Raw genomic sequence first — 24,976 nt, 5'->3', positions numbered from 1 at the left:
CTGAAGCTATAGGGGTCTACAAAACGGCCGTTACTGACGAACTAAAGAACATCACTATCAAAGCCACTAACCCGTGCCACGACCATGTTGAAGCTTGAATTGTCTAGTTTACAGCATCAAAAAAGTCGGTAGAGATACCCTGTCGAGCAAAACGTTCATGCCACACTTGAAGCCCTACTGGACCAAAGTTATTAAAAATCACCATGACATAATGAGACACTTCCGGCATATGTGGTTAGCAGCCGGAAAACCTCGTGACCCTAGTAACACCGCATATGTAGACTATAGATAAGCCAAGTGTGACTTCAGAAGAGAACTACGTCATGCCTCCAAAGAATATATACAGTCCAAAAATGTTGAAATAGACACTGCATGTGAACTAGATCAAAACCTATTCTGGCGTCTTGTAAAAGGTCGGGGTCATACTAACAGGGCGCCAAGCATAGGCAGTCTTGTGCTTAACGGTGAAAGACTTACATCAACAGCCGATATCCTAAGTGGATGGGCAGATCATTTCCAAATTGTGTTCACCTGTGATAACAACCCTAAACATGACAAGATCTTTGCAGAATATGTCTCCTCTAAAGTAAACCAACTAAGGAGCGACAATGCCAGCAAGGCCTGTGATGTGCGACTAACAAGCCGTGAGGAAGTGTCAAGGATGCGCTTGTCCCTCAAAAACAATAAAGCAGGAACACCTCAACTATGGCGGCACATACATCAACATCTCTCTAAGCTGTTCAACCTGGTAATGTTTATGGGACACATCCCATCAAGCTGGAAATGCAGTACTATTGTACCGATTCACAAAGGTGGGAACAAACGTAAGTCCGACCCAAACTCCTACAGAGGCAATTCTCTCGCTCCTGTTATAGCCAAAGTCTTTGAGAAGGTTCTTGAAGAGACACTCCCAGAATTACAAACAGATTGGAACTTTCGTAACAAACAACAAATGGCCTATCAAAAAGGACTCTCTTCAATTCATGCATCCTTCAACCTACAGGAGACTATACATCACTATCAGGAACGTAATGATTGTGTACATGTGGCTTTCCTAGATTCAACAAAGCATTTGACTCTGTGTGGCATGGTGGACTAAAACTAAAGCTATTCAATATTAGTATCTATGACAGAAGGTGGTCACTACTGGACTCTCTATATACAGAAATGAAGAGTTGTTTAAAGCTTGGTTCTGAGAGCTCCGGTAACTTCACTTTGCAACGTGGGGTTCGCCAAGGAGGCGTCCTATCAGCCAAGTTATATCTTCTTCATATTAAACGAACTACTGAATAAACTAACTTCTTCTAACAAAGCAGCTGAAGTCCTCGACATAAATGCCGGATGTCCAACACAAGCAGACGACATAGCTGTCATCAGTCCAAGAATTCCCTGTCTTCAAGACCTTCGCCATATCTGTGAAGACTACAGTAACCATTTGCGTTTCAACTTACTTCTCTCCCTCGAAGAGCACTGTGATCGGCTTCATGAACAAGCCCGGTGATGAAGTACAAACAGGAAGACTCACCCTGTGCAAAGAACCAATCCCTGTATCGCATAGTGTCAAGCATGTGGGTATTCTCCTCGACAAGAAGTTTAACAGCATGGAGAGAACTGTTTCAGCCTGCAGGTCTCATAAAACAAGTGTTAGATCATTCATAAAGTATGGTGCTCATAAATCAGCTCTTAATCCGATGACAGGTGCCAAACTTATCAAACTGTGTTGTCTTCGAAAAGCACTATATGGGTTTGAACTCTGGAACTCCATCCAGCCTACAGAGATGAAAATGTTAGAGAGGGCACAACACCACTGCATCAAAGCTACACAAGGACTTCCCAACAGAACACATTCTGACATGTGTCAGAGCTTGCTAGGCTGGCATCCAAGAGAAGCTTACATGCACAGGAAGAAGCTTCTTTTCTTGAGTCAAATTCTTCACCTCCACCCCAGAGCTCTGCCAAAACAGCTTCTGCTCACTAGACTCATGGAATACAGACAACAATGTTCTCCAAAGTATTATAGATTCGTTCCCGATGCCATCGGAATATTACACAAATATGTGCTCTCCACTCACATTGGGAAATTCTTGGACACGAACATTTTCCAAAGTCACTCATCATGGAAGGCGCTAACAGCAAAAACGATCCATTCTGTGCAATCCAGGATGTGGGCTGATAGAGTAGCAAACGAAAGAGACTTCGACATTTTCAGACAGATTCACCCAAGAATAGAGACACACTCCGCATGGAAGCTGTGTAAGCTGTACCCTCATATTACAGTCAATGCACAGTTCCATGTTCTACTGTGTGCCTCTGTGAGGAGCTCGACACCAGATATACTGTGTCATAAGTGTGGACTGTTCTTCAACAACGTGTTTGTACATTACAGCAACAGTGACTCCACAATGACACTCCGCGACAATCTCTGGACAGAACTAGCCAATATAGGATGTCTGGAGTTTAGTGTGTATCTGCACGGTATCCTCCCATTTGTTACACATGCCAGTTGTTACACACCTCAATACACATACGGTCACAGATCACTGCACACACCTATTACCTTTTAGTGAGGAATGGGATACTTCATACTCGTTAGAGACATAGAAAAAGAACGCAACAATTGATTAGCACTACATATCATTTTATTGCATTTTATATGCATTTGTTTGCAAATCCATGTATAAGAAGTTTATCATTCTTCGATGTCTTTTATCATTTATTTCTAAACCACTGGTTCAACTCAGCACATAGATTTCACATAACAAGAGTCTCAACCAAGCTTAATCAAATGTCTAATAGCATCAAGGAAGTCAAGTGGTGTCCTGGTACCCTGGTGAAGCTGGCCTTTCAGTCTCTGGATTCTGTTCTCCAACTCCTTGTACACTCGCTTTCTGGTAGGAGGAGCTGCACCGAAGTCGATCTAAAACAGCTTGGCTCGGTCTGCGGACTCGATCTTGCGGATGATGGTGATGAACTGGTGGATGCCTGTGGTCAGAAACATTCCTGACAAGATCTCCAACTGTTGTGCATTTGCCCTTGCAGGTCTTAACAATGCATCGCCAGTGCTGACATGTCTGTCGTGTTGTGGACTTGTTGTAGAGGAATCCGTCAAAAAGAATTTGTGATCGGCCTCGCTGCGATGTGACATACTCTACTCTTTGTATACCAGCCATGGTTAATGTGCAGGGGTCATCCCCAGCCATTTAGTGTAAACATATTTTATTCAAAATATATTGAACTAGGATTGGTAAACAAGCCGTAATGGCTTATTTGAATACCTCTCCATTTCATTGATACATGAATAAAACAAATATTAAATAATATGCAGCATAATAGGAAAGCAAGCAACCTGCGTATTAAACATTATTAATCATTTATCAAACCTATGCGATTTTATTATAAACGTATGGACAGATTGTAGTATGAAAGTACATTTTTGTTTGGATTACCTTTTAGGACAGAATTTAAATTATATCCATGTTCGTAAAAATACATGCGATGTCTGATGTTAGAATAATTAGAACAAGTAAAGAAGTAATGTAAAGTATCCTCATAGGGGTGACCACAGGAACAGAATGGATCAACTGAAATGTGCCGTTCAAACATGTGCGTTTTCAAATTACTGCACCCAAGTCTGAGGCGTGAGTGGATAATTTTGCAGAAACGTGTACCAAAGTTTTTATCAAATATATTAAAATTGGGTGGTTTTGACGATTGGAATGCATTTTTGAATTGGCCTATGGTCTCAATATCGTACATATTCTCAGGCAAATCATTCCATTGTCGTATTGTATCAGGTAAAAACGAGTTGCTATAATATCACTACGACATCTTATAGTTTGAATGTTATTACTGTTTCTTAATCTATGGTCACTTAACTGTGATACTTTTTCGCAGTAGATTTTCCCCAGCCATTTATAGTAAATGCTGTATTTTCTCAATATAATTGAGTTAACTCTACTAAGTAGTTAATCCCTCCTTGAGAAGAAGAAATCATCTCAAGATAAAAAGAACTGAATGTAAATATTAAATGCTAACTATAAAATCATCTTTCATCAAACAGACATTTCTTGAGTAAAACATCAAAACTGCTTGCTCTTAATCCCTTTGATCCATTTGCCAGTTTAGCTGCTTTACTATAAATCCTTCAGTTTGGGCTAGTCCATTATTGTTGTAGGTACAGCAGTAATTAACCCCCAACTTGACTGTGTAACAACTGCCAATATCAGAGTGTGTTACAACTGGCATGTGTAACAAATGGGAGACAACCATCTGCACAATAAATCAGACCTTGACATAACGTGCACACTCAAAGCTGCCAGAGGAAACAGTGACTTGTTATGTGCTGAAGAGAAAGAACAGTTCTCTTTTAACTGCTGTCCAGTTTGTGACGGCCAAGTGTCGGCGGTACCTCGACATATCCGGCCATTGCAGTGCGGTGATTGCATGAGGTAATCGTGCGAAAAGGACATTCTGAATTGATACCATGTTTGCCCTTTTCTCTACATATATATCTGTCTGTCATCTCCGCCCTTCTTTTCCCGTATAGTTATTTAACTGTCCTTCGTAGACAGGTTTTTATAATTTACTGTTACTTACTATGTATACCGATTAATTGTTCTCGTTACGATATGGCTGAAATATTGCCCATGTGACGATAACTTTTAACACACTCACTCACTCTTTACCCGTCTCTGTCTCGTCGGGATGGAAGGGGCCCACTGATAAGGGCGTTCGCTCGTTATGCCGGGGACCTGGGTTCGATTCTCCACATGGGCGCAGTGTCTATCCACCTGCATAAACGCCCTTCCTAGATGTATCCATCCAAACCACAGAAAATGGACTCAGAACCTCCCACGCACACAGACCAGTACATCCATTACAACTCCTGCCACCATCCCAAGATAAAACTAGCCATCATCGCCACCCTCACTCGACGTGCAAAAGCGATCTGCCATCCCGACGCTCTCAGCAACGAACTGGACCATCTCAAGCACACCTTCACCTCACTCAATGGCTACCCTGCACATGTAGTCTGCAGAATCATCAACAAGACCCTCAAAACATCCAAACCTAAACCCAAAGCTGCCCCATCACCCATCAGGATCACCATTCCCTACCTAGGCCCTGTCAGCCACCAGATCTCCCGACTAGTAAAGAACAAGGCTAATATTGATGTCACCTTCTCCAGCAACAAGACCATCAAAACCCTCCTGCACGCCAATGGCAGAGGCACCAGCAGCTCAACACCCAACCCCAGAGGATGTGTATATCAAATTCTCTGCAATTGTGGTGACCCATACATCGGCGAAACCCTCAGGCCCCTGAACACCAGACTCAAAGAACATCAAGCATCCGTCAACAAACTCGACCTCAAATCTGCTGTTTCTGAACACATCAACAAGAACCAGGACCACGCCATCATATGAGAAGCCAAAAAAGTCTTATCTATGAACAACAACAACAACTGGCGGCAAAGAAAGTTGCAAGAGGCCAAAGACATCAGAAAAAGCCAGCCAGCAATCAATCGTGACCAGGGAACATATCTGCCTAGCGCTTGGGACTTATTAATTTAATTTAATATCACTGCTGGTCTCTTTGTATTTGTATTTATTACTATTAGGTCTCGCTTCCATTAGTTTCCATTAGTTTTCTTACCAATCAGGCCTGGATTAACGATCCCTGGCTTCCTTTTGTCCATCCACCAATTAACTACTGGCTTCCTTTGTTATAACGTTGTTGTTTCAACATGTATATTTATAGCTGTTTGTTCCTAATTATTTCATTCACCTGATTAAAGAGTAAGAATATACTTCGAAACGTCGTGACCCTTCAAAATAAAGAAGTTGTCATCCATAAAACACTCTTGTCTTTATGCGATTGTCCCTCTAAATATCCGGCTAATTCCTTTTCAAATGTTTGTGTCCATTGTACATAATCCATATTCAATTTGTTGTTAATCTTCATTAATGGGGGAAATGAAGAAGTTTATCATCTAATGGAGGGTGTTATCGGTGCAATAAAGCAATCTGACAAACTTGGTATCCAAATCTGACAACTATGCAAATTACGTCAATCCACGAACTACTTTCCCAAAACTCCAGACACGCCATTCGAATCCTAAAACGTTAACATATCATTGATGACGTCATCGCGAGTTTACATTATTTGTAAACAAACATGGCTGCCCCCATTCTCAAAATTGGTGATTCTGTAAGAATTGATGACAGAGGTTCTGGAGTCGTTTCTACAGTAACTGACTTTGGAAAACATGAAACGGAGTACTTCGTTCAAATTGAAGGTACAGATTATGAGGCACGACTGAAAAGCAATTGTCTAAGAAAGGTACCAGTCAAGGATTTCGATCTATCGATCACAATACAGACGACGAATCGATTCCGTCATGCATCAGAAACTGATATTGATTAGGTGATTACCCGCAATGAAAATAGAAACACTGCCATGAAAACCCTGCCCGATTTTGTTGTTGTTTTTAGTCAGAAAGATCTTATTTTAAGCATGAGTTATGTTTGCACTGTATTAGCGACTAGTCACAACCATATGGCGCCGTCATGAACGACCTTCACCTTGGTGTACCGCTAAGTATTCTTACGCTTATGCTCGATTCTCTTCATATATAAATTCAAGTATGATTTGCTTCTTTTTAAGAGTAATTTTAAGAATGACATTATATGATAAAGAGATCATTAACCTCGTGTGTTTCCGTATCATTAATATAATATATTAGGAAAAAAATACGTATTATGCTCGCCAAAGGCTCGCATAATACAATTTTTACTCCTAATATATGATATTAATTATAGGGAAACACACTCAGTTAATAATCTGTATATATACATTAGCTTTTCCTTGAATTTGGCGAAGGGATGACTCGTTTTCTAGAATTGGTTCGACAGGCATGTTCAGTAACAGTACCGCGAGCGCAGAGCGTACACATTATGCTGTCTTGGTAATCACTGTATGAATCCATGCGCCCTATATCAACATGCGTGCTCATAAATGCTGACCCGGTAGTATTTTGTTCGTTCCAATGGAAACGAGTCGGATTTGGATTCGGTACAGGGATGAGCTCATTTCCGGAGCAGAACTCAAAAACCGTTCATTATATCTTTTTGAAACTGTGCATGTGCATTACCAAAGCACTGAAGTGGTGCTTTTGGATATTTTCAGATTTCTGAAAAAAAAAAATTCGTTTCCATGAAAACGAGTTGGATTTGTACAGGGATGGATGAATGGCTTTAAATGGGTAGGATTCGCATGACTTTTGCAAATAAGTGGGGTGATATGTCATCTTTTGATGACTTGTGATCATAGAAGCAATGTCTAAGTCCATTCTTCCTCCATCCGTCACTAGTCCTTCATTTCCATACTTAGTTAGACATGACAAAGACCTTTAATATGAAGTGTCACATACTGGAGATCATGAGAGTACCGATCTCTAATAGAAGCGAGTCTCTAATAGACGGTTATCGTGATGCTCTTGAAATCAGTTTCACCCCCAAATCATCTCACGTCCTTCTCACAAAATTTCTTAATTTACTCAGGTGCCTCCAACGTTACCTTTTTAAAGGCTTTTCTTATTGTTATACACTTCCAAACTTCCGATTTCATTGGATTCGCAAAGCCCATCTAGGAATCGTTCAAAATCAAGGTCCTCCAGTAGTGCCAAACATTTCCAAATCATGATAAGTTAGCGTGGTCATTTCGGGCACCCACGTGGATCCTAGTACTATTTTGTTCTTCCTTCGTGGGTACACGATTGAGCAAGTTGTCTAAATGTGCGTTCTCACGGTGTAACAACTTGCAGCATGATTACACGGTGGCTGAGCGAGTTAGGCGGCTGACTTCGTGAACTGTCGATTAGGTGCCTGACTCTGAAGGTGTGGATTCGAATCCCGGATGGGACTCAACACAACACGTACTAGAATCTGTACTTTACTTAAGAAAGTGTAATCCCAAATATAACATCTGTTACAACTTGTAGCATGCAACACAGTTGCAACGTGAGAACTAGGGGTGACTATTGAGGGGGAAACAACTATTGCGATAGCGATGGTGTATTGCAAGTTACTTCTGCGTTAGCCATAGTCTATTGCGACCAACTATTGCAATACTATTGTAATAGGTTTTTTTCTCCTTGAATTGTCTCATTTGAAGTCATTTCTAAAATGAATGTATAGTTTATATGAACTATAAACAAGTTGAAATAGTTTCAGTCTCTAAATGACAAAAAACTTGAACATATTGATCAAGTAAACAGTTAGAACATGAAGTCAATGAAACTGCAAGTCTGCACCCGAAACACCTGAAGCCAGGAACCTCAAAGTGATGGCTAGCTTCAAGCCTGGAGGTAGCACCTTTCTCATATATGTATCCTGTCTCTGTATTCTTGGTCGCGATCCCTGCACCAACTCGTCAAACATGGCAGGCACCATCCTAAGGTAGTTGAACAAAGACTGCGTGTCCGCAATTCTGAGCTCCTCCACCAGTCTTGTGTAATATCCATAGAGCCTCCTTCGTTTTGTCAGCCATGGTCTGGTCTGGAATCTCCTGGGTCTTCTCCTGTTTCTTCTCCTGTCTCCTCCACATCTCTTTCAATCAGGTCTTGCTTAAGGACAGCAATCTTGAGCAACGCAGCATGATCCAGGGGGTCCATACTGTATAGGAGTTGGGCAGAGACTGATGAATAGTCAAGATTTTTATACCCCATCGCAGAACATTCCGGCAACATTCTTGATGCATTTCGGACATTCGTGTTACATTCTAAGTGAATTTGAAACTCATTGAAATATTCGAGCTCCATTCTTTAACATTCGACCCATATTCGGTGGTCATTCCATGAGGGTTCTGAATGCATTCTATGTAAATTCGTATAGCATTCGAGGTACTTTCCAGCTGAAATTCGAGTGCTATTCACGCAGCAATCGAACCGGACTCAAAATTTATTTTAAGTATTCTTAGCGTATCTAATTATTCCTACTGTATTCCGATTCATTCGAGTTGCATTCGTGACCTGGTACATTTGGAACGAGTAAGAATCATTCGAGGCGGGTCGAAGTGCCTTCTAAGTATTCCAACAGTGTTCTTACAAAGCTTGAACAAATCGTTTGATTAGACATATTCTCTCCCGAATGCGGTTCGAATTTTGAAAATATTTTTTTCTGGCTGATTCCTGTCAATGAGCCTTTAGTGAAAAAAGGTCTTGAAATTGTTCTGTTTCTGTTGCATTTCGACCCTTGTAACAATGGTACCTTTGTCCGTTATAGCCATGGATGTTGTTTGTGTTTGGTAACCTTGGCACTGACATCTATTCTGGTATGTGTGTTACCTATCAATATATTGCCTTCTTTTATGATTTCTGAGCATATTTTTGCAGAGTTTGGTCGATGTGAGTGTTTTCAACGATTTTCTTCTTCATCTACAAAAAGACACTTGTAACTTTTCCTGTGCAAAGGCTTTTGTAAGTTAGGCGGAGGTCTGTGTGGAGCAGTCTCTTTGTCTCTCTTTCTCTTTACTGATTGCAGCTGACATTAATCTCTTCGCATCCCTGGACTTAACAAGCATGTCCTTGACGCTAATGGGTTTTTCCCACATTGCAATCAAGCGGTCAGTGATCTGAACGGCTGGGATCATTGCCTTTGTAAGCGTATATCTGCTGGTGTTTTAAATCTCTTGACTAAAATTTGTCTTTGTCTGGCCCAGATTGTGCTAGCAATAGGAGCCTCACAGATTCTAGGTCTTTTGTATTTGTCCATTGTGGCGTTTAATTTTCTTTTGCTGATATTGTGTTTTACACTGTCACTTACGATAATGGCCAACTCCCTCCCAGCATCGCCAACGTTTCAAAATTATAAGTTCCGCCACCAAATTAACCACATCATATTCTTTGGGTCATCGGTTTTATCACTGGTTAACAATTTACTCATCGTCGTTGTTTTCTTAATTTGCTTCATAAAAACATCGTGTAAATTGTCCGACATTTTCGCCATCACTACTCTCTAATACTTCCGCCTCAATCGGAAAATTTCCTGAATTTCTTAACGTGTGCTCATGCGTAGAAAGGTCAATTTTGCGCTTAGCTAAGAATTGCGAGCAACTAAATAAGGAGGCTCTTACAATGTGGGGAAAACGTTTGGAAGTGTTTTTGAGGAGTGACTGTTTTGAAGACATTGAGAACTTTGCCAAGAAACTTTTTATTTTCTTCAGTAAGAGACTAAATAATTATAATATTCGGAACTGATGTCGGACACAGTCTTGAGTCTTGCCCGATATCTTCCTGATACGGCATATACTTAAATCAGGAATACTTTAAAGAACATAAGTATAGTAACGTAACGCTGGCGCAGTTGTCCTCTCCTACGCCACATGGCTCAACCACTCATTTCTAGTCTTTGTAGTGAAATCTGTGAAATATGTCGAATAATGTTTAAGAAAAATTGTGTAAACTGTGTTTACACATCAAAGTGGCATCAAATCGTCACGACTTTTGCAAACGTTGGACAAGTTTGCTTTTCGAAATGGAACAATAGTCAACACTAATTTGGCGATAAGCTAAGTCTTCTCTCTAAAGTTGACAAAAGGATTGGTGTACGCATATCAATTGAAATTATTTTAATATAACCTGCATTCAGAGAATATTATATGGGTTGTGTGTATTTATTTACAACTGTGAGTGAGTGTGTTTTTCACTGCCTAGCAGTATCCCATCAATATCACAGCGGGATACACAGAAAAGGACTCTAACATTTTACTCACAAGGGTAATGGAATCCGAGGCAACCCCTACAAGGCTCCATTTATATAACAGATACACCAGAGACACATAAGAAACACTGACTTAAAGGCTCAGTGTAACCTGAGGTTACCAAACGTGTTCAGTGGGTGACAAATCAGCATTAGGATTGTTCTGATTAAGATACTGCTGTATAACTCGAGCAGCGTGTGGTCTGGCGTCATCGTACTGGAAGGTCTCCTCACGGCCATTTTGTCCCAACCACAGTAAAGCGTCCATTTGGAAAATCTCGTCTTGGTACCTCATACCATTGAAGTTCCCCTCAATCATTGGCGTCCTTGCTTGAGCTGTTATCCAAGCCCAGATAATAACGCTCAAAAACGACCCTCTTCCAGACCATATGGCCTGATGGAACCCTGTATGCCTGTGTCCTGCTGTCAGCTCGGTGAAGAAGGAAACTGGACTCAGAGATCTGACTTGAAGAAAACTCTTCACTCACGTGATCCCTCTCGCAAGTGTTTTCTGCACCAATGAATACACTGACTTCGCGGTTCTGGCGTCAGAATTAGCCGTCGGGCTTTGCGTCTTAAACGGGTGCTATAGACGTGTAGACGTTTTCGAGGCGGTATACTTCTTTTATGTTACGTATGGTGCGTGGTTCGAATCCATTCTTCTTGATGTTGGCGGCAACAACGGGACGGTCTGTAACTATATGTTTTGCTTAAAACTTCGCCAAAAGTGTTTCTATGAACGTTCAATCGACGAGCCACGTCACGCAGCGAGGTATCAGACTGAAGCATACCAATAGCTCTCCTTCTGTCGGTTTCTTCATAAGACTGCGACCCGTGAAGGTCCGGGTTAGAATTGGCCTTCAGTAACCAATGCTTGTCGTTAGAGGCGACTAACGGGATCGGGTTGCCAAGCTCGCTGGCTTGGTTGACAAATGTCATTGATTCCCGATTGCGCAGATCGATGCTCATGCTTTTGATCACTGGAATATCTGGTCCATACTCAATCATTTACAGACCGCCGCCATAAAGCTGGAATATTGCTGAGTGCGGCGTAAAACTAAACTCACTCACTCATAATGGAATGATAAGCGTCTGGTTGTCTGGCCATTTAAAGTGAACATTGCTGAACATGTATTTTTAATAGTGATGCAGCTTACCAGTGAAAACATTCCATGCCACAATAACGTTTGTCTCTAAGTATATTTTATATATTGTGTACATTTGTATGTGGGCCTTCTTTTTATATAAAAGCCTGTATAAAATGAATTCACACTATCAAAGGATTCACAAATGTATTTCGTATTCATGGTTGTTTAACATAGTATGTATCATTTTGCATCATCGTGATACATCAAGTACTGATAATACTTTTAACCGAAGTCTGGGACTTCACCAGTAACGCCTGACCCATCGGATAATGGACTGAAACACAAGAACAATGGTAGATGACACGAATACCAATTTGTTACATAAGGAAAGTAAACCGGGTTTGGTATTTAGTGACTTAAAATTGAAATATCTCTTGAAAAATTTGAAGTGTCTATGTAAACACATTCTGGCAACATTTTGATAAAAGAATTATGTGGCTTGGTAATATTGTGTAAAATAAATGACAAAATGAACCATACCATATTTAAAAAATATGTTCGTACCGATAAAAGAAAACGTATCAAATCAAAACATTGATTACAAAACAGTCTCGTTTCCTGCTGACTGGGCTCCGTCCTATTGCGCACCTTAGCACAATAACCAGTCCAGAATTGTGAAACCAACTCATTCAACTGGATATATAAATATGAATCAGTATTATTCGATACATTTAATCACTTGTATATTGCAACACTACGCTCCTTTTAATCCTTGCAAACACGTCCTGTAGCGTGCCCTGTCGTACAGCTTGCTCTGACAAAAGGAAATATGTAAATCGTGGAAATCTCAAAACGAGGCTCGGCCGCTAGAAATGTTTGGTACGGACTTGATATAATATCAATCAAATTGTACGTTACAAAAATACATGTAATAAGCGCAAAGAACATATAACAGGTGTAACCAGTGAGCCAGATGAATTGTGAGTGAGTGAGTGAGTTAAGATTTAACGTCACATCGGCAATATTTCAGCCATATCGTGACGAGAAAACATATTTGACATTGAAATGAAACATGTGTATATCATATAAACCCGTCGTCAAAAGGCAGTAAAGCAACTAGAATATAACAATAAGAGTTAAAACTAGCCTGGAAAGTTAAAAACTCATAGCACTATTTGGACAATACAATATATAAACAGGCTATAGATCGCAAACACCTGAAAGTAGATCATCATACTAGGGACCATGGGGACTTACAGTACCTTTGCTACCTGCATGGACCCTAGTTGGATTTATATCATCCCTTCAGCTGTTGGCGATTGTAAGAAATGTAAGCCAAAATTAAAATAACAAGAATACTACGTTTTAAAATCCTGTTAAGTTTGAATTGACTTTGAAAGTCCTCTCAGGAGGATAATAATTTTACGATACTTCAGCCCCCGTTGAGGATACAGCCACTAATAATCTAAGTTGATAATGTAAACTGCCAATTATAAAACTTTATCTATTTACAAAACATATATCAAAATCCGTTTAACAAATCTATCTCTTTTAAAAAATCAATGATTAAATGATCATTAACTTTATTAAAAAGGTCCTTTACAGTTTTGATATTGAAATGTTTATCCCTTATGATGGAGAATTCAACACAGTCAAGCAGGAGAGGCTTGACTGTGACTCTCTCATCACAAGGGATACAAAACGGAGTGTGTGAGTGAGTGAGTGAATATTTAACGTCACATCGGCAATATTTCAGCCATATAGTGACGAGAACAAGGTAATTTATATCAATATTAAAAACAATAAAGTTACAACATAAAAATCCGTCATCGAAGGACAGTAAAAATACTACAGCATCACAGACATAAAATTTAAAACTAGTACACTATCATAAAATTAAATCAGAAGGGACAGTACAAATAAAAACGGGCAATAGATCATCAACAACTGAAGGTAGATCACCAAACTAGGATCCATGGGGACTAACAGTACTTTTGCTACCTGCATGGACCATAGCCGGATTTACACCATATCCCTTCAGCTGCCGGCGAATATGCTGAGGCTTTGCCATTATTAAAAATAACAAATATACTACATTTAAAAGTTTGGTAGAGCTACCCTCTCAGGGGGACAATAATTTTACGAAAGTTTAACCCCCCTTTGAGGATACAGCCACTAACAATCGCAGTTGGAATTCATACTACAGTGTTTAAAATACCATTCATTTATTTACAAAACATACTATTAACAATTTATGTAATAATTCTATTTCTTTTTAAAATTCCATTACTAAATGATAATTAACATTATAAAAAGGATCCCTAATTTGACATTGAAATATTTATCCCTTGAGATGGACAAATCAATATATACAGTCAAGCAGAAGATACTTGACCGTGATTCTCTCGTCAAAAGGGATACAAAACGGAGGATCTTCACCTTTCAACAGGTATTCATGAGTATATCTAGTATGGCCAATTCGACATCGTCGCATGATGACCTCTTCAAATCTAGACTGACAACCCAAGTAGGTGTAACCAATATAGGGCTTTATTGCATGTAATTTGTTTTCACCTAGTTAAGGGTCCCATTTCTTCTGCATCACATCACGGATGTACAATCTAATGGCTGCTTTGTAATCGGAGTACGGAATAAGAAGTGGTGTCACAGGTTTGTTGAGAACTGCCTTGGCAGCAAGATCGGCCACTGTGTTCCCAGAAATATCAACATGGCTGGGTAACCAACAAAAGACGATGTCGCATTGGCCAGTAGCAAGATCATTATATAATTCGATTATTTCAATTAAAAGTGGATGTTTTCAAGAGAGATTTTTAATAGCCTGAAGGCAGGAAAGTGAGTCTGAAAATATGATATATTGTTTATATTTAGGGTGTTTTTTAATATATTTAAGCGCTGTTAATATGGCGTTAGCTTCTGCTGTGAAAATAGAGCCGTTATTTGGTAATCGGGAAGATATTGTTCTGGATCCAATGACAGTGGCACAAGCAACCGCGCCACCATCCTTGGACCCATCTGTAAATAAGCATTTATATGTATTATACTTACTTTTTAATTGATTATATTCTTGTTTATATTGTAAGTCATTAGTTTCTTAGGACTTAGTATCTCCTACGTAGGACTTAGTATCTCCTACGTAGGACTTAATATCTCCTACGAAGGACTTAGTATCTCCTACGTAGGACTTAGTATCTCCTAGGTGGGTATCTCCTACGTAGGACTTAGTATCTCCTAAGTGGGTATCTCCTACGTAGGGCATATTATCTCCTACGTAGTACTTAATATCTCCTGTAGGAGATGATTGATATACGTTTATATAGATTAATCTGAAACGGTCGACTTAAATCCCCAGACACGCACACAATCTCCTGTTTCACTGTTTCAGTCACTGTGAGAGTCTACAGTCATTCGTTTCATTCACTATTAGAGTCTACAGTTATGTGTTTCATTTACTGTTAGAGTCTACTATCATGTGTTTCATTTACTGTTAGAGTCTACTGTTTCCTTCACTATTAGAGTCATGTGTTCAACTAATTGTTGCACATTACTGTGTTGGACCGACTGTTTTACTTTACTGCCTTGCGTTCAGTTTGCTCATCTATTACGCGTTGCAGTAAGTTCACTGTTATATGTTGCACTTTGTTACACTTTACTATTATGCGTTGGATATTTCAGAGGTCGTTGCACATGCATCATAATCTGCTGTACAGACGTTTCTTAGACTATCGGTGGCAATCTATGTGTACGTATCCCCTTATATTTATGCAAATAACTATAATGACAATTCTTGGCCTTTTTGAATTTCGCATTGTTTTACGCCGCACTCAACACTTTTCCAAACCAGTCAAGTCAACCTGTAAACAATTACGAAAAAAGCCGCAAACGAGTGTTGCATCCGAACCAACCTAGCCCCATCTGAAGACAAGCAACAACTTGTGGAGGTCGTGTTATAACCCGAGTTTCATATCAGAACCTCACCCCAACCATATATATATGGTCGATTTACATCATAGATATTAGTAACACAATACAATCTACATATTCTACGATTAAAAATAGTGGAAAGCTTGAATTTACTTTGAATGTTCACTGAATTAATTTACTGTTGAAAGTTCGTGATAAACAAATAAATAACACTGTCAATCTTGCCTAAGTTTCAAAGCACAATCCCAAGAATCCGGAACTTTTTCATATCATAAGACAAAATGTTCCAATTATATATGCTGATATTAAAATGAATCGAATTATGGCTAATGTAGCAATGATAAAGAGTAAACGCCAAAGCTGTAACTAAAAACACATATTACCACGTGCCACATTCGACTCATGTATTAAACCTACAGAATTCAGTGTCTCAAAGTGTAAACGGGTAAATTGTGGAACTTGTGAATATATACTTGAAACTTCATGTATAAAGTTCAAAAACAGGAAACAATTATTTCATGTACGCTCTAACATGGACTGCTCCGCAAAACATATTATTTATGTTATTATATGCCAAGGGTGTCATGAAAAATACATTGGACAAAGGAGTGCTTGAGGGACAGAATGCGCGTCCATAAACAACAGATTAAGGCCCCCAAAACAAGGTGCATCCCCTTAAGCGCCCACATCGGCAAATGCGCAGCAGGAAAGGAAATAAAATTTAAAATATTCCCTTTCTATAAAATGAATACTGCTGACGCCATGCAGCGTAAAGCTAAAGAAAACTTTTTCATTAAAGAATTAGTCCATCGTTAAATAGGTAACGCAATGTTTCTGAATTATACTTTTTTTCATTGTGCTACTAGTACTGGCAATTTAACCGCCAATGTGACGTCATGGCAACGCCGCGTCACAACATTTGTATACAGTTGCATTGTGACGTCATGACAAAGTGACGTCATAACATAATCCGTTTAACTGTAATCACTTCTCCATGAAGATAAAAGTGAAACATGTTGGAGAAGATATATATATGTGTGTGTGTGTGTGTGTGTGTGTGTGTGTATGTGTATTTGTGTGTGTGAATAGATGTATGATAGATTAAACATAACCATACCCAAACCTCCATAACTGCAATTAGAACAGGGTCCACGTCACCCTAACGTAATACACACACAATAACACTGTATAGTAACACTGCGTTAGTGTCAGAAATATTCACTGACACATTTCTGCTATCTAACGTCCTGCATAGCCAAACATTTCTCAACTTCATAATTCGAACCTTAAAAAGGATATATTAAGAACTACGTGGTAGGATATACTAAGTCCTACGTAGGAGATATATAGTATGTCCTACGTTGTGGTGATATACTTCAAGTCCCGTATTAGGAGATAGTATGTCCTACGTAGGAGATACTAAGACCTACGTAGGAGATATTAAGTCCAACGTAGGAGATAGTGACACACACAAAAATTTCACCGTGGCCCTACTACGCTTCCGTAATTTACAAATCAATTAACAAATCTAATTCTTTTGAAAATGCAATAATTAAATGAGAACTGATATGATTAAAAAGGTCCTACATAGTTCATGATTTGAAATAGTTATCCCTTGTGATTGAATATTCAACGCCGCCAAGCAGGACATGCTTGAACGTGATTCTTTAATCACAAGGGATGCAAAACGGAGGATCTTCACCTTTCAATAAGTATTCGTGTGTATACCGTGTTTATTGTAAATATCTCTTCATCCAATGATCCAATCGATCTCAAACTGTGCTAGTGGATGTTTTGTCAGACAACCTAATAACATTGTAAATAACCGATTTTATGCATTTGTATTAAAGAATCTGTCTATGTAACTGTCAACAAAATAAACAGCAGAACGCAGACTGCTTGCAGAGGGAGTTGCAGAAGTTGCATGGTGTGGGGTGCTTTCTGTGGGAACACCGTTCCCGACTTCTGGTCATCCGTGGAAACCTCACAGCTGCTGCTTACCGCGACCAGGTGCTCACCCCTGAACTCGTTCCTTTCATGGCGGCTCATGGCCCAGGTCTACAGTTCCAGCATGATAATGCTCCGCCGCATACCGCGATGTTGACACGAAATTTCCTTCAAAACGCTGGAATCAACGTCATGGACTGGCCATCGAGGTCCCCTGACCTTAATCCAATAGAGCACGTTTGGGATGCACTTGGGGGAAGGCTTCATGGTCTTAGGAACAAACCTCAGAATTTGTAGGAACTTGGCGGTGCATTGCAAGAGCAATGGCGCAGAATCCCCAACCATGTGTTCACAAGCATCAGGCAGTCGATGAGGAGACGGTGTTTGGCAGTGGTGAATGCGCCATACACGATATTGAACTGAGAAATTTCGCATTTGTATTCTTGTGACTTGACATTCTGTATACCCATGTTTTGGAACAGCGGCGTAGCCTAATGGAACTGATTATGGCACTGTCAGTGTATCGAGTACATCACACAGATCTCAGCAATGAAATAATAACAATTTAACCATCTTACCATCTCTTGTACTTTTATAGTGCCCTGAAGAAAGAATGTTTAGTTTCTTTTTTGACTCAGTATATATTGTAAAGATAATTTTATACGGCGGTGGGTAAGAGAAGGCTCATCTGCCTCGACGTAGAGACTGTCAACAGGAAAAGTCCTGAATGACCCAAGACAAAGTCTCAGACCTTGGTGGTCGACAAAATCCAATAGTTTTAGGTTGCTCCACCATATACGATGGAGCCATAATCAAGCTTCGAGCGGACCAATGATCGATATAGGTGTAGGAGGGTAGCTTGATCCCTTCCTCACTTTGAATTAGAAGCAACTTTCAATAAATCGTGTGCCTTCAGGCATTTAGTTTTTCGGGATTTAATATGTGGTAGAAACGTTAAATGGGAGTCGAAAATCAGACCTAAGAACTTGGCTTACTTGACAACTTTGATGGGAGTGCCATTAAAAAACAGTTCTGGGTCTTTATGCGGTTTATATTTACAGCAGAAATGTATGCAATTAGTTTTTGATTTGGAAAATTTAAAGCCGTTTTCAAGACGCCATTTTTTTATTTTGTTTAAACATTATTGCAGTTGCCGTTCAATAGTATGCATATTCTTACTGTGACAAGAAATGTTAAAATCATCCACAAAAATTGATCCATCGATTGAATCATTTTAAACCTTAGAGAGACTGTTTATCTTAATGCTGAAGAATGTGACAGATAAAATGCTTCCTCGTGGGACACCCTGATCCTGATTATAATGATCAGACAGGATAGAACCCACTCGGACTTGAAATTGCCTGTCAGTTAAAATCTTGGATATGAATTGAGGCAAACGGCCTCACAATCCAAAATCGTTTAAATCTCTTAATATCCCATGTTTCCATGGAGTGTCATATGCTTTTTCTAAATCGAAAAAGAACGACACTGCCTGTTGTTTTTGAATAATGACATTTTTAACAAAGGATTCTAAACGCACTAAATGATCGATGGTACTTCTGTTTTTACGGAAACCACATTGAATATCCGTTATAAGGTTAATTTATCATGCGTTCCATGGTTTTGCAAACACTGCAAGGATCAGTATGGTCACGTCCAGGTTTAGGGATGGGACAATGATATTAGGAAGAAGGAAATTTTCCAGACATCCAAATATCATCAAAAATGTTTAAGAGGGTCTCTCAACATGATTCCGGTAAGTGCTTAAGAAGCTGATAATGTATGTTATCAGCCCCTGTAGCAGTATCATGAGCTTGTGCAAAAGCAGTATGAGGCTCAGGAATAGAAAATAATTCATTGTAATCTTCCCCATTATCTGAATTGAAATCAATAGTTTTCTTTTCCTGTGTTTTATATTTTTGGAATTGAGGTGGATAATTCGAAGAGGAAGAGTGTTTGGCCAAAGTTTCTCCAAGTTTATGAGCAATATCAGATTTACTAGTTAATAATCCGTCTCCATCTTTAAGATGCTTAATACTATACTGGCCACATAAAGAAACTGTGCACACAGAAAATATAAACATAGGCACACAGCGTCTTCATACATAAACACATTTGTGAACATAGCAAGTATTGGAGACAATCAAACGCTCATGCACGTGCCAGGCGACGTGACGTCATTGACGGTGGCCTATGACCTTGCAATGTGTTACTGCACACAACATGTGAAACTCTGAAATTGCTGTCACTGTCGAAAGCTTGATCTTTGGTTATTCAAACGTTCACAAATTCACATGAGAAGTCACATGCACATCATGCCAAGATTAACATCTGTTCAACGTCATGAAGCCATTGGAATGGTTCGAGCAGGAATGAGCCAACAACAGGTGGCAACACATTTCCAATGCCATCGTAACACGATATCTGCATTGGTCAGGCGTTATCAAAACACGTTCTGGGCATTCCCGACGTAACGACGCCAAGACAGGACAGATGGATTTGGGTGACTCATCTCAGACACAGGTTCTAGACAGCAGTGACCATGTCCCAGTCCATTCCCCAGGCCTTCAGTGCTCATTTGGTATAGCCTCTATGCATCGTCGATGCACTGCTGTGCTCCACGCACACGGTGGTCATACCCGTTATTGACTTTGTGATTTCGTCGTGTGACCCCCTACTCGATTTTGAACTGCTGACGTCATCGTTACGGATATTGTTCATGTTCTGGAACATCTGCTCCCAGATCAGTAAAGGCGGGATATTGTCACATTAATGTTGACACCTACATTCCAAATCCTTTAAGGTGTTTTAAATGCCAGAAGTTTGGTCATGGTGTTAGTACTTGCACATTGTCTGTTGTGTGTGCTCACTGTGGTGAGAAGACACATACAACAGAAGATTGTGACAGTGAATTTAAAAAATGTATAAACTGTGCAGGCAATCACTCATCATTCTCAAACGATTGGCCGATCTGGAAACAGCAGATCAATAAGATAAAATTCACTCAAAACATAAGTTTTCCTGATGCCAAAAAGCTTGTCTTAAGATCTGAAATTGAGGAAACCTATGCATCCATAGCCAAAAAATCATCTGATTCAACACCTCCAATAGCCAAATCATCTGTAAGCTGTCAGACGAATTTTAGTTGGCTCAAAACCGATTCTCCTAAGATTTTGTCACCTGCTATGTGTACACAAACTGCGGAACCATCTTATGATAGTGACACATTTTCTCAGTCACCTCAAAGGTCTCAATCTAACACAAACGTCAAATGCAAAAGCAAACCAAAGCCAGACTCTTAATAAAAAGCAAAAAAAGTGGCAGAGACCCAAAAGAGTCAGATGATAAAATTTAATTATTTTACAAATACTGATCATTTGAGGACATGGACGTGTCCGACAACGTCCATTCTAGGGCACACAGCTTGTCGCCCTCGAAAAAGGGGTAAGACTTCCGCCCGTATCCCCCTTACATTTTAACGCTGAGGAAACTTTTCTTTGAGTGACATTTTTAGAAGTTGAATATGTGTTTCAGTATGTTCAGATACAATTAAAAAACATGTTAAAACTAATCCTTATCAGATGAGGAATATATGTTAGATTCTGTTGATATGATTTGAGGAAATTTAAGGGGGGATAAGGGCGGAAGTCTTTCCGAAAAAGGTGCAGGGTAGATCCCCAATTAATCCACCTAAAAGATAGGTTTTTCTAAAATTAATTCTAAAACTATTAATCCAGGATTTAACTCCATCAGCCTTCTGTCTGCAAGAAACGTATCTTGAACAGACAGATAATTTTAGCTTACGTCACTTTGAAGCCTATCATTATTTTTCCCCCTCTGGGTGATAGGGCCACTGGAGGTTCTACTATCCTTATACGACAGGATATTCACAACCCTGTTACACTTAACACTAATCTCCAAGCTGTTGCAGTGCGACTTACTCTGGGTGTAGCATTTACATTATGCTCTCTATATATTCCGCCTTCATCGGCACTTCAGCAGACTGATCTTCAATCAATCTATGATCAACTCCCAAAGCCCTCTGTTGTTATGGGTGACCTAAACGTCACAACCCGCTCTGGGGCAGTACTAACACTAATACTAATGGTAAAATACTGGAAGATTTCATTTCCAATAATGACCTGTGTATACATAATGATGATTCAAGTACCTATCTGCATCCTGCAACTGGCACTTATTCTTCTCTGGATTTGTCTCGTGCAGATTCTAACCTCCTGTCCATAATTTAAATAAATTCAAACTACTCAATGCGAAGGCACATCATACATTCAAAGAAAACAACCTTGGAGGAAATATGTCTCCAAAATTAATTCACGCACGCTCATGTCTTAGGTATGGAACATGATTCAGAGAATAAAAGGCAAAGGTTCAAAATCTGCTGTTCACCATCTTAAAGATGGTGGTAGTTTAATAACTGACAAATCTAAAATTGCCAAAAAATTGGCGAAACTCTTGCTAAATATTCCACAATTATCCAATGTGGTTTCAGGAAAAATCGTAGTACCATTGATCATTTGGTACGTTTAGAATCCTTTGTTAAAAATGTTAGAGTAAATGAACAACATGCAGTATCGATATTCTTTGATCTTGAGAAAGCATACGATACCACCTGGAAGCATGGCATTTTAAAGTTTGGTTTGAGGGGTTTGAGTTTGGTTTGAGGGGTCGTTTACCTCTTTGTATATTTTAAGAGACAGGCAATTTCAAGTCCGAGTGGGTTCATTCCTGTCTGACCATTATAATCAGGATCAGGGTGTCCCACAAGGCAGTATTTTGTCTGTCACACTGTTTAGCATTAAGATCAACAGTTTATCTAAGGTTTTATATGATTCAATTCAGGGATCACTTTTTGTGGATGATTTTAACATTTCTTGTCATGGTAAAAATATGCATCCTATTGAAAAGCGGCTGCAGTTATGTTTAAACAAAATAAATAAATGGTATCTTGAAAACGGCTTTAAATTTTTCTAAATCTAAAACTAATTGTATACATTTTTGTAGAAAATATAAATCGCATAAAGACCCAGAACTGTTTCTCAATGGCACTCCCATCAAAGTTGTCAAGGAAGCCAAGTTCTTGGGTTTAATTTTTGACTCTCGGTTCTGCCTCATATTTAATCCCTTAAAACTGAATGCCTGAAGGCACTTGACTTGTTGACAGTTGTTTCAAATTCTAAGTGGGGAGGGGATCAAGCTACCCTCCTACACCTATATCGATGATTGGTCCGCTCGAGGCTTGATTATGTCTCCATCGTATATGGTGGAGCCTGCAAAAGCAACCTAAAATTATTAGATTCTGTCCACCACCAAGGTCTGAGACTTTGGCTTGTGTATGTCAGTCATAGAGCTCCCCATGTATGTATGTCACGCCAGCATTCATGTATGAGCGCTGGACTGGTCTCTAGATATTGAGATTTGTGTGTCATGCTGGCGTTCCTACATGAGCGCTGGCCTGACATGGTTAGCCCCTCTCCATGTATTATGTATGTCACACCAGCGCTCATACATGAGCGCTGACTGAATGTGGTTTCTTGAACAGTTTGTGTTGCAAGGGTGAATTCTCGAATTTTTTTTGACGAGGCTATGTTCACATCTACAAAGCAGTTTAACGTGAATCTTTTTTTTCTCGTCTTCGCTGATGCCAGCGGTTTTCCAAGTCTTGGTTCGAATGGCTTCCTTCATGTGGTGGTATTTGGCGATTTCCGACATCACAAAACGAAACTCTTCCTCGGAGATTTTGCTATCGGTGATCGCGGTGGAAATATGATCGTCGATCATGTTCAGTTTGGCTTCAGCCAGCACCCTGATCTCGTGTTTTAAGGCCTTCCGTTGCAGACGATGCAAAATGAACTTCAGGGTTACTCCTGCTAGTCTCGATACCCCGGCGGCTATTTCTAACCCGAGGACGACGGGTGCGGCCACGATGGTGATAACAAGCCGATGCCGGCACCCCCGAGTCCCATGCCAGCGATCACGAGAGTCATGTCAATCCCATCGACGGCATTGACAGCTCGATGGTACTTTTTTGTGCAATCCGAGTCGCACATTGTGTTCTCGTTCCAGTTGGTGTTTGATTTCGCTGATCTGTCGCAGCCGAAATCCATCCACGGTTTCGAGCATTTGAGCCACGTCGTCCATGGCTGGATACAATCCCATCTCGAGTATATGACGAGTTTAGGAAATTAGCTTCAATTGGTCCGCCGTCAATCGTTGATGAATGTGCTTTAAGCTGATGATGTACACGTTTGCGGGTGCATAAATCTGGGGGAGTATAATTTCATCTCCAATAAAAACCTCGACTTCTTCGAGGCTTGTGGTGGAAGTCGTTCCTGGTTGCACATAAATACGACAGTGTTGATTTTGATGGCGATCGTGCCAGCGTATGGCTACCTCAGGCAGAAGTCCCGCCCGTTGTCCTGACGTATGTATAACGGCGTCGATAATAAGGGTAGAACCTGGTATCGCGGTGATCCACGAGTCTGGACTTCACTATATACTTTTAAAAAGAGCCATTTCGTTTTGTCTTCCGAGTGAGGGACTAGCATACAGCCCATTTGATCTGGTAATGGTGATGCGTACATTCCCTTTTCATGAACCAGAATAAAACTCCCTAGTAGAATCCCATTGTTTTTGATTTCGAGGATATTATGATCCTGATCCATGACGAGATAGGGGTAGGTCAGGACGATATTGATGATCCAGTTCCATTCGACAATGACTTCTCAACGTTGGTACACGTTGTTTTGTAAGTGCAGGACGTACAAGGCATTTTCCGTTCCGGGTTGATCGAATCTTGCGTGTCCCCGAGATCAGAGATGGCACCCACGGTTTACACTATTAGGGAAGATTCTTCTATTGGTATCGAGTAGCCAGTCGATTTGGGAGGAGATCAACTTCCATTGGTTATCATCGGTGGGGACGAACTAGTACAACGTGTTTTTTAAGAGACCTTGGGTCTCGACATTGTCTTAATCGCCTTGTCGAATGCCAGGACCATCACCCACTTATCATTAGACCACGAGGATCGGTAATTTCGAACCCAAGACGGTCGCTCTTGAGGTGGTAGGTTACCCGATGGCAACCCGACCGTTCTCGCCAAGGGCCTACCGAATCGGATTGGTTTTTCCCCATTCGTGAACGTCAGCATGCCATTCGACTCGTTGAGTTTGAGGCTGGCTCCCATTGGTTTGAAGATTCCGTCATTCAGCATGCACACAC

General features: G+C 40.1%; 2 protein-coding genes and 1 long non-coding RNA gene across 3 annotated transcripts in view; 2 read left to right on the top strand and 1 right to left on the bottom strand.

The window, feature by feature from the left end:
- The first annotated feature begins 4,811 nt into the window (after positions 1-4,811).
- LOC124270314 lies at positions 4,812-5,426 on the top strand. The gene has a single exon (XM_046705359.1). The coding sequence runs from the start codon at positions 4,812-4,814 to the stop codon at positions 5,424-5,426; it is 615 nt and encodes a 204-aa protein (XP_046561315.1).
- A 2,698-nt stretch (positions 5,427-8,124) lies between these two features.
- Positions 8,125-22,180, top strand: LOC124270320. The gene is made up of 3 exons (XR_006896724.1): positions 8,125-8,233; positions 15,485-15,490; positions 22,165-22,180. It is a non-coding gene; the product is annotated as an uncharacterized LOC124270320 (long non-coding RNA).
- The window catches only part of LOC124270317 (perlucin-like protein), a 32,732-nt gene continuing 19,794 nt past the window's right edge, over positions 12,039-24,976 (bottom strand). The window contains exon 5 of the mRNA XM_046705364.1: positions 12,039-12,182. Coding sequence (XP_046561320.1) covers positions 12,131-12,182 — 52 coding nt within the window. The 3' untranslated portion in view covers positions 12,039-12,130. The remainder of the gene's footprint in view (positions 12,183-24,976) is intronic.

This window comes from Haliotis rubra, unplaced genomic scaffold (assembly GCF_003918875.1).
Source record: "Haliotis rubra isolate DU_JTF1 unplaced genomic scaffold, ASM391887v1 Scf1508, whole genome shotgun sequence".
Taxonomy (NCBI): domain Eukaryota; kingdom Metazoa; phylum Mollusca; class Gastropoda; order Lepetellida; family Haliotidae; genus Haliotis; species Haliotis rubra.
This window is presented reverse-complemented; position numbering and strand designations above follow the sequence as displayed.

Excerpts from the sequence above, each read along its gene's own strand:
- LOC124270314 (XM_046705359.1), top strand. The coding sequence starts at position 4,812 with ATGTATCCATCCAAACCACAGAAAATGGACTCAGAACCTCCCACGCAC.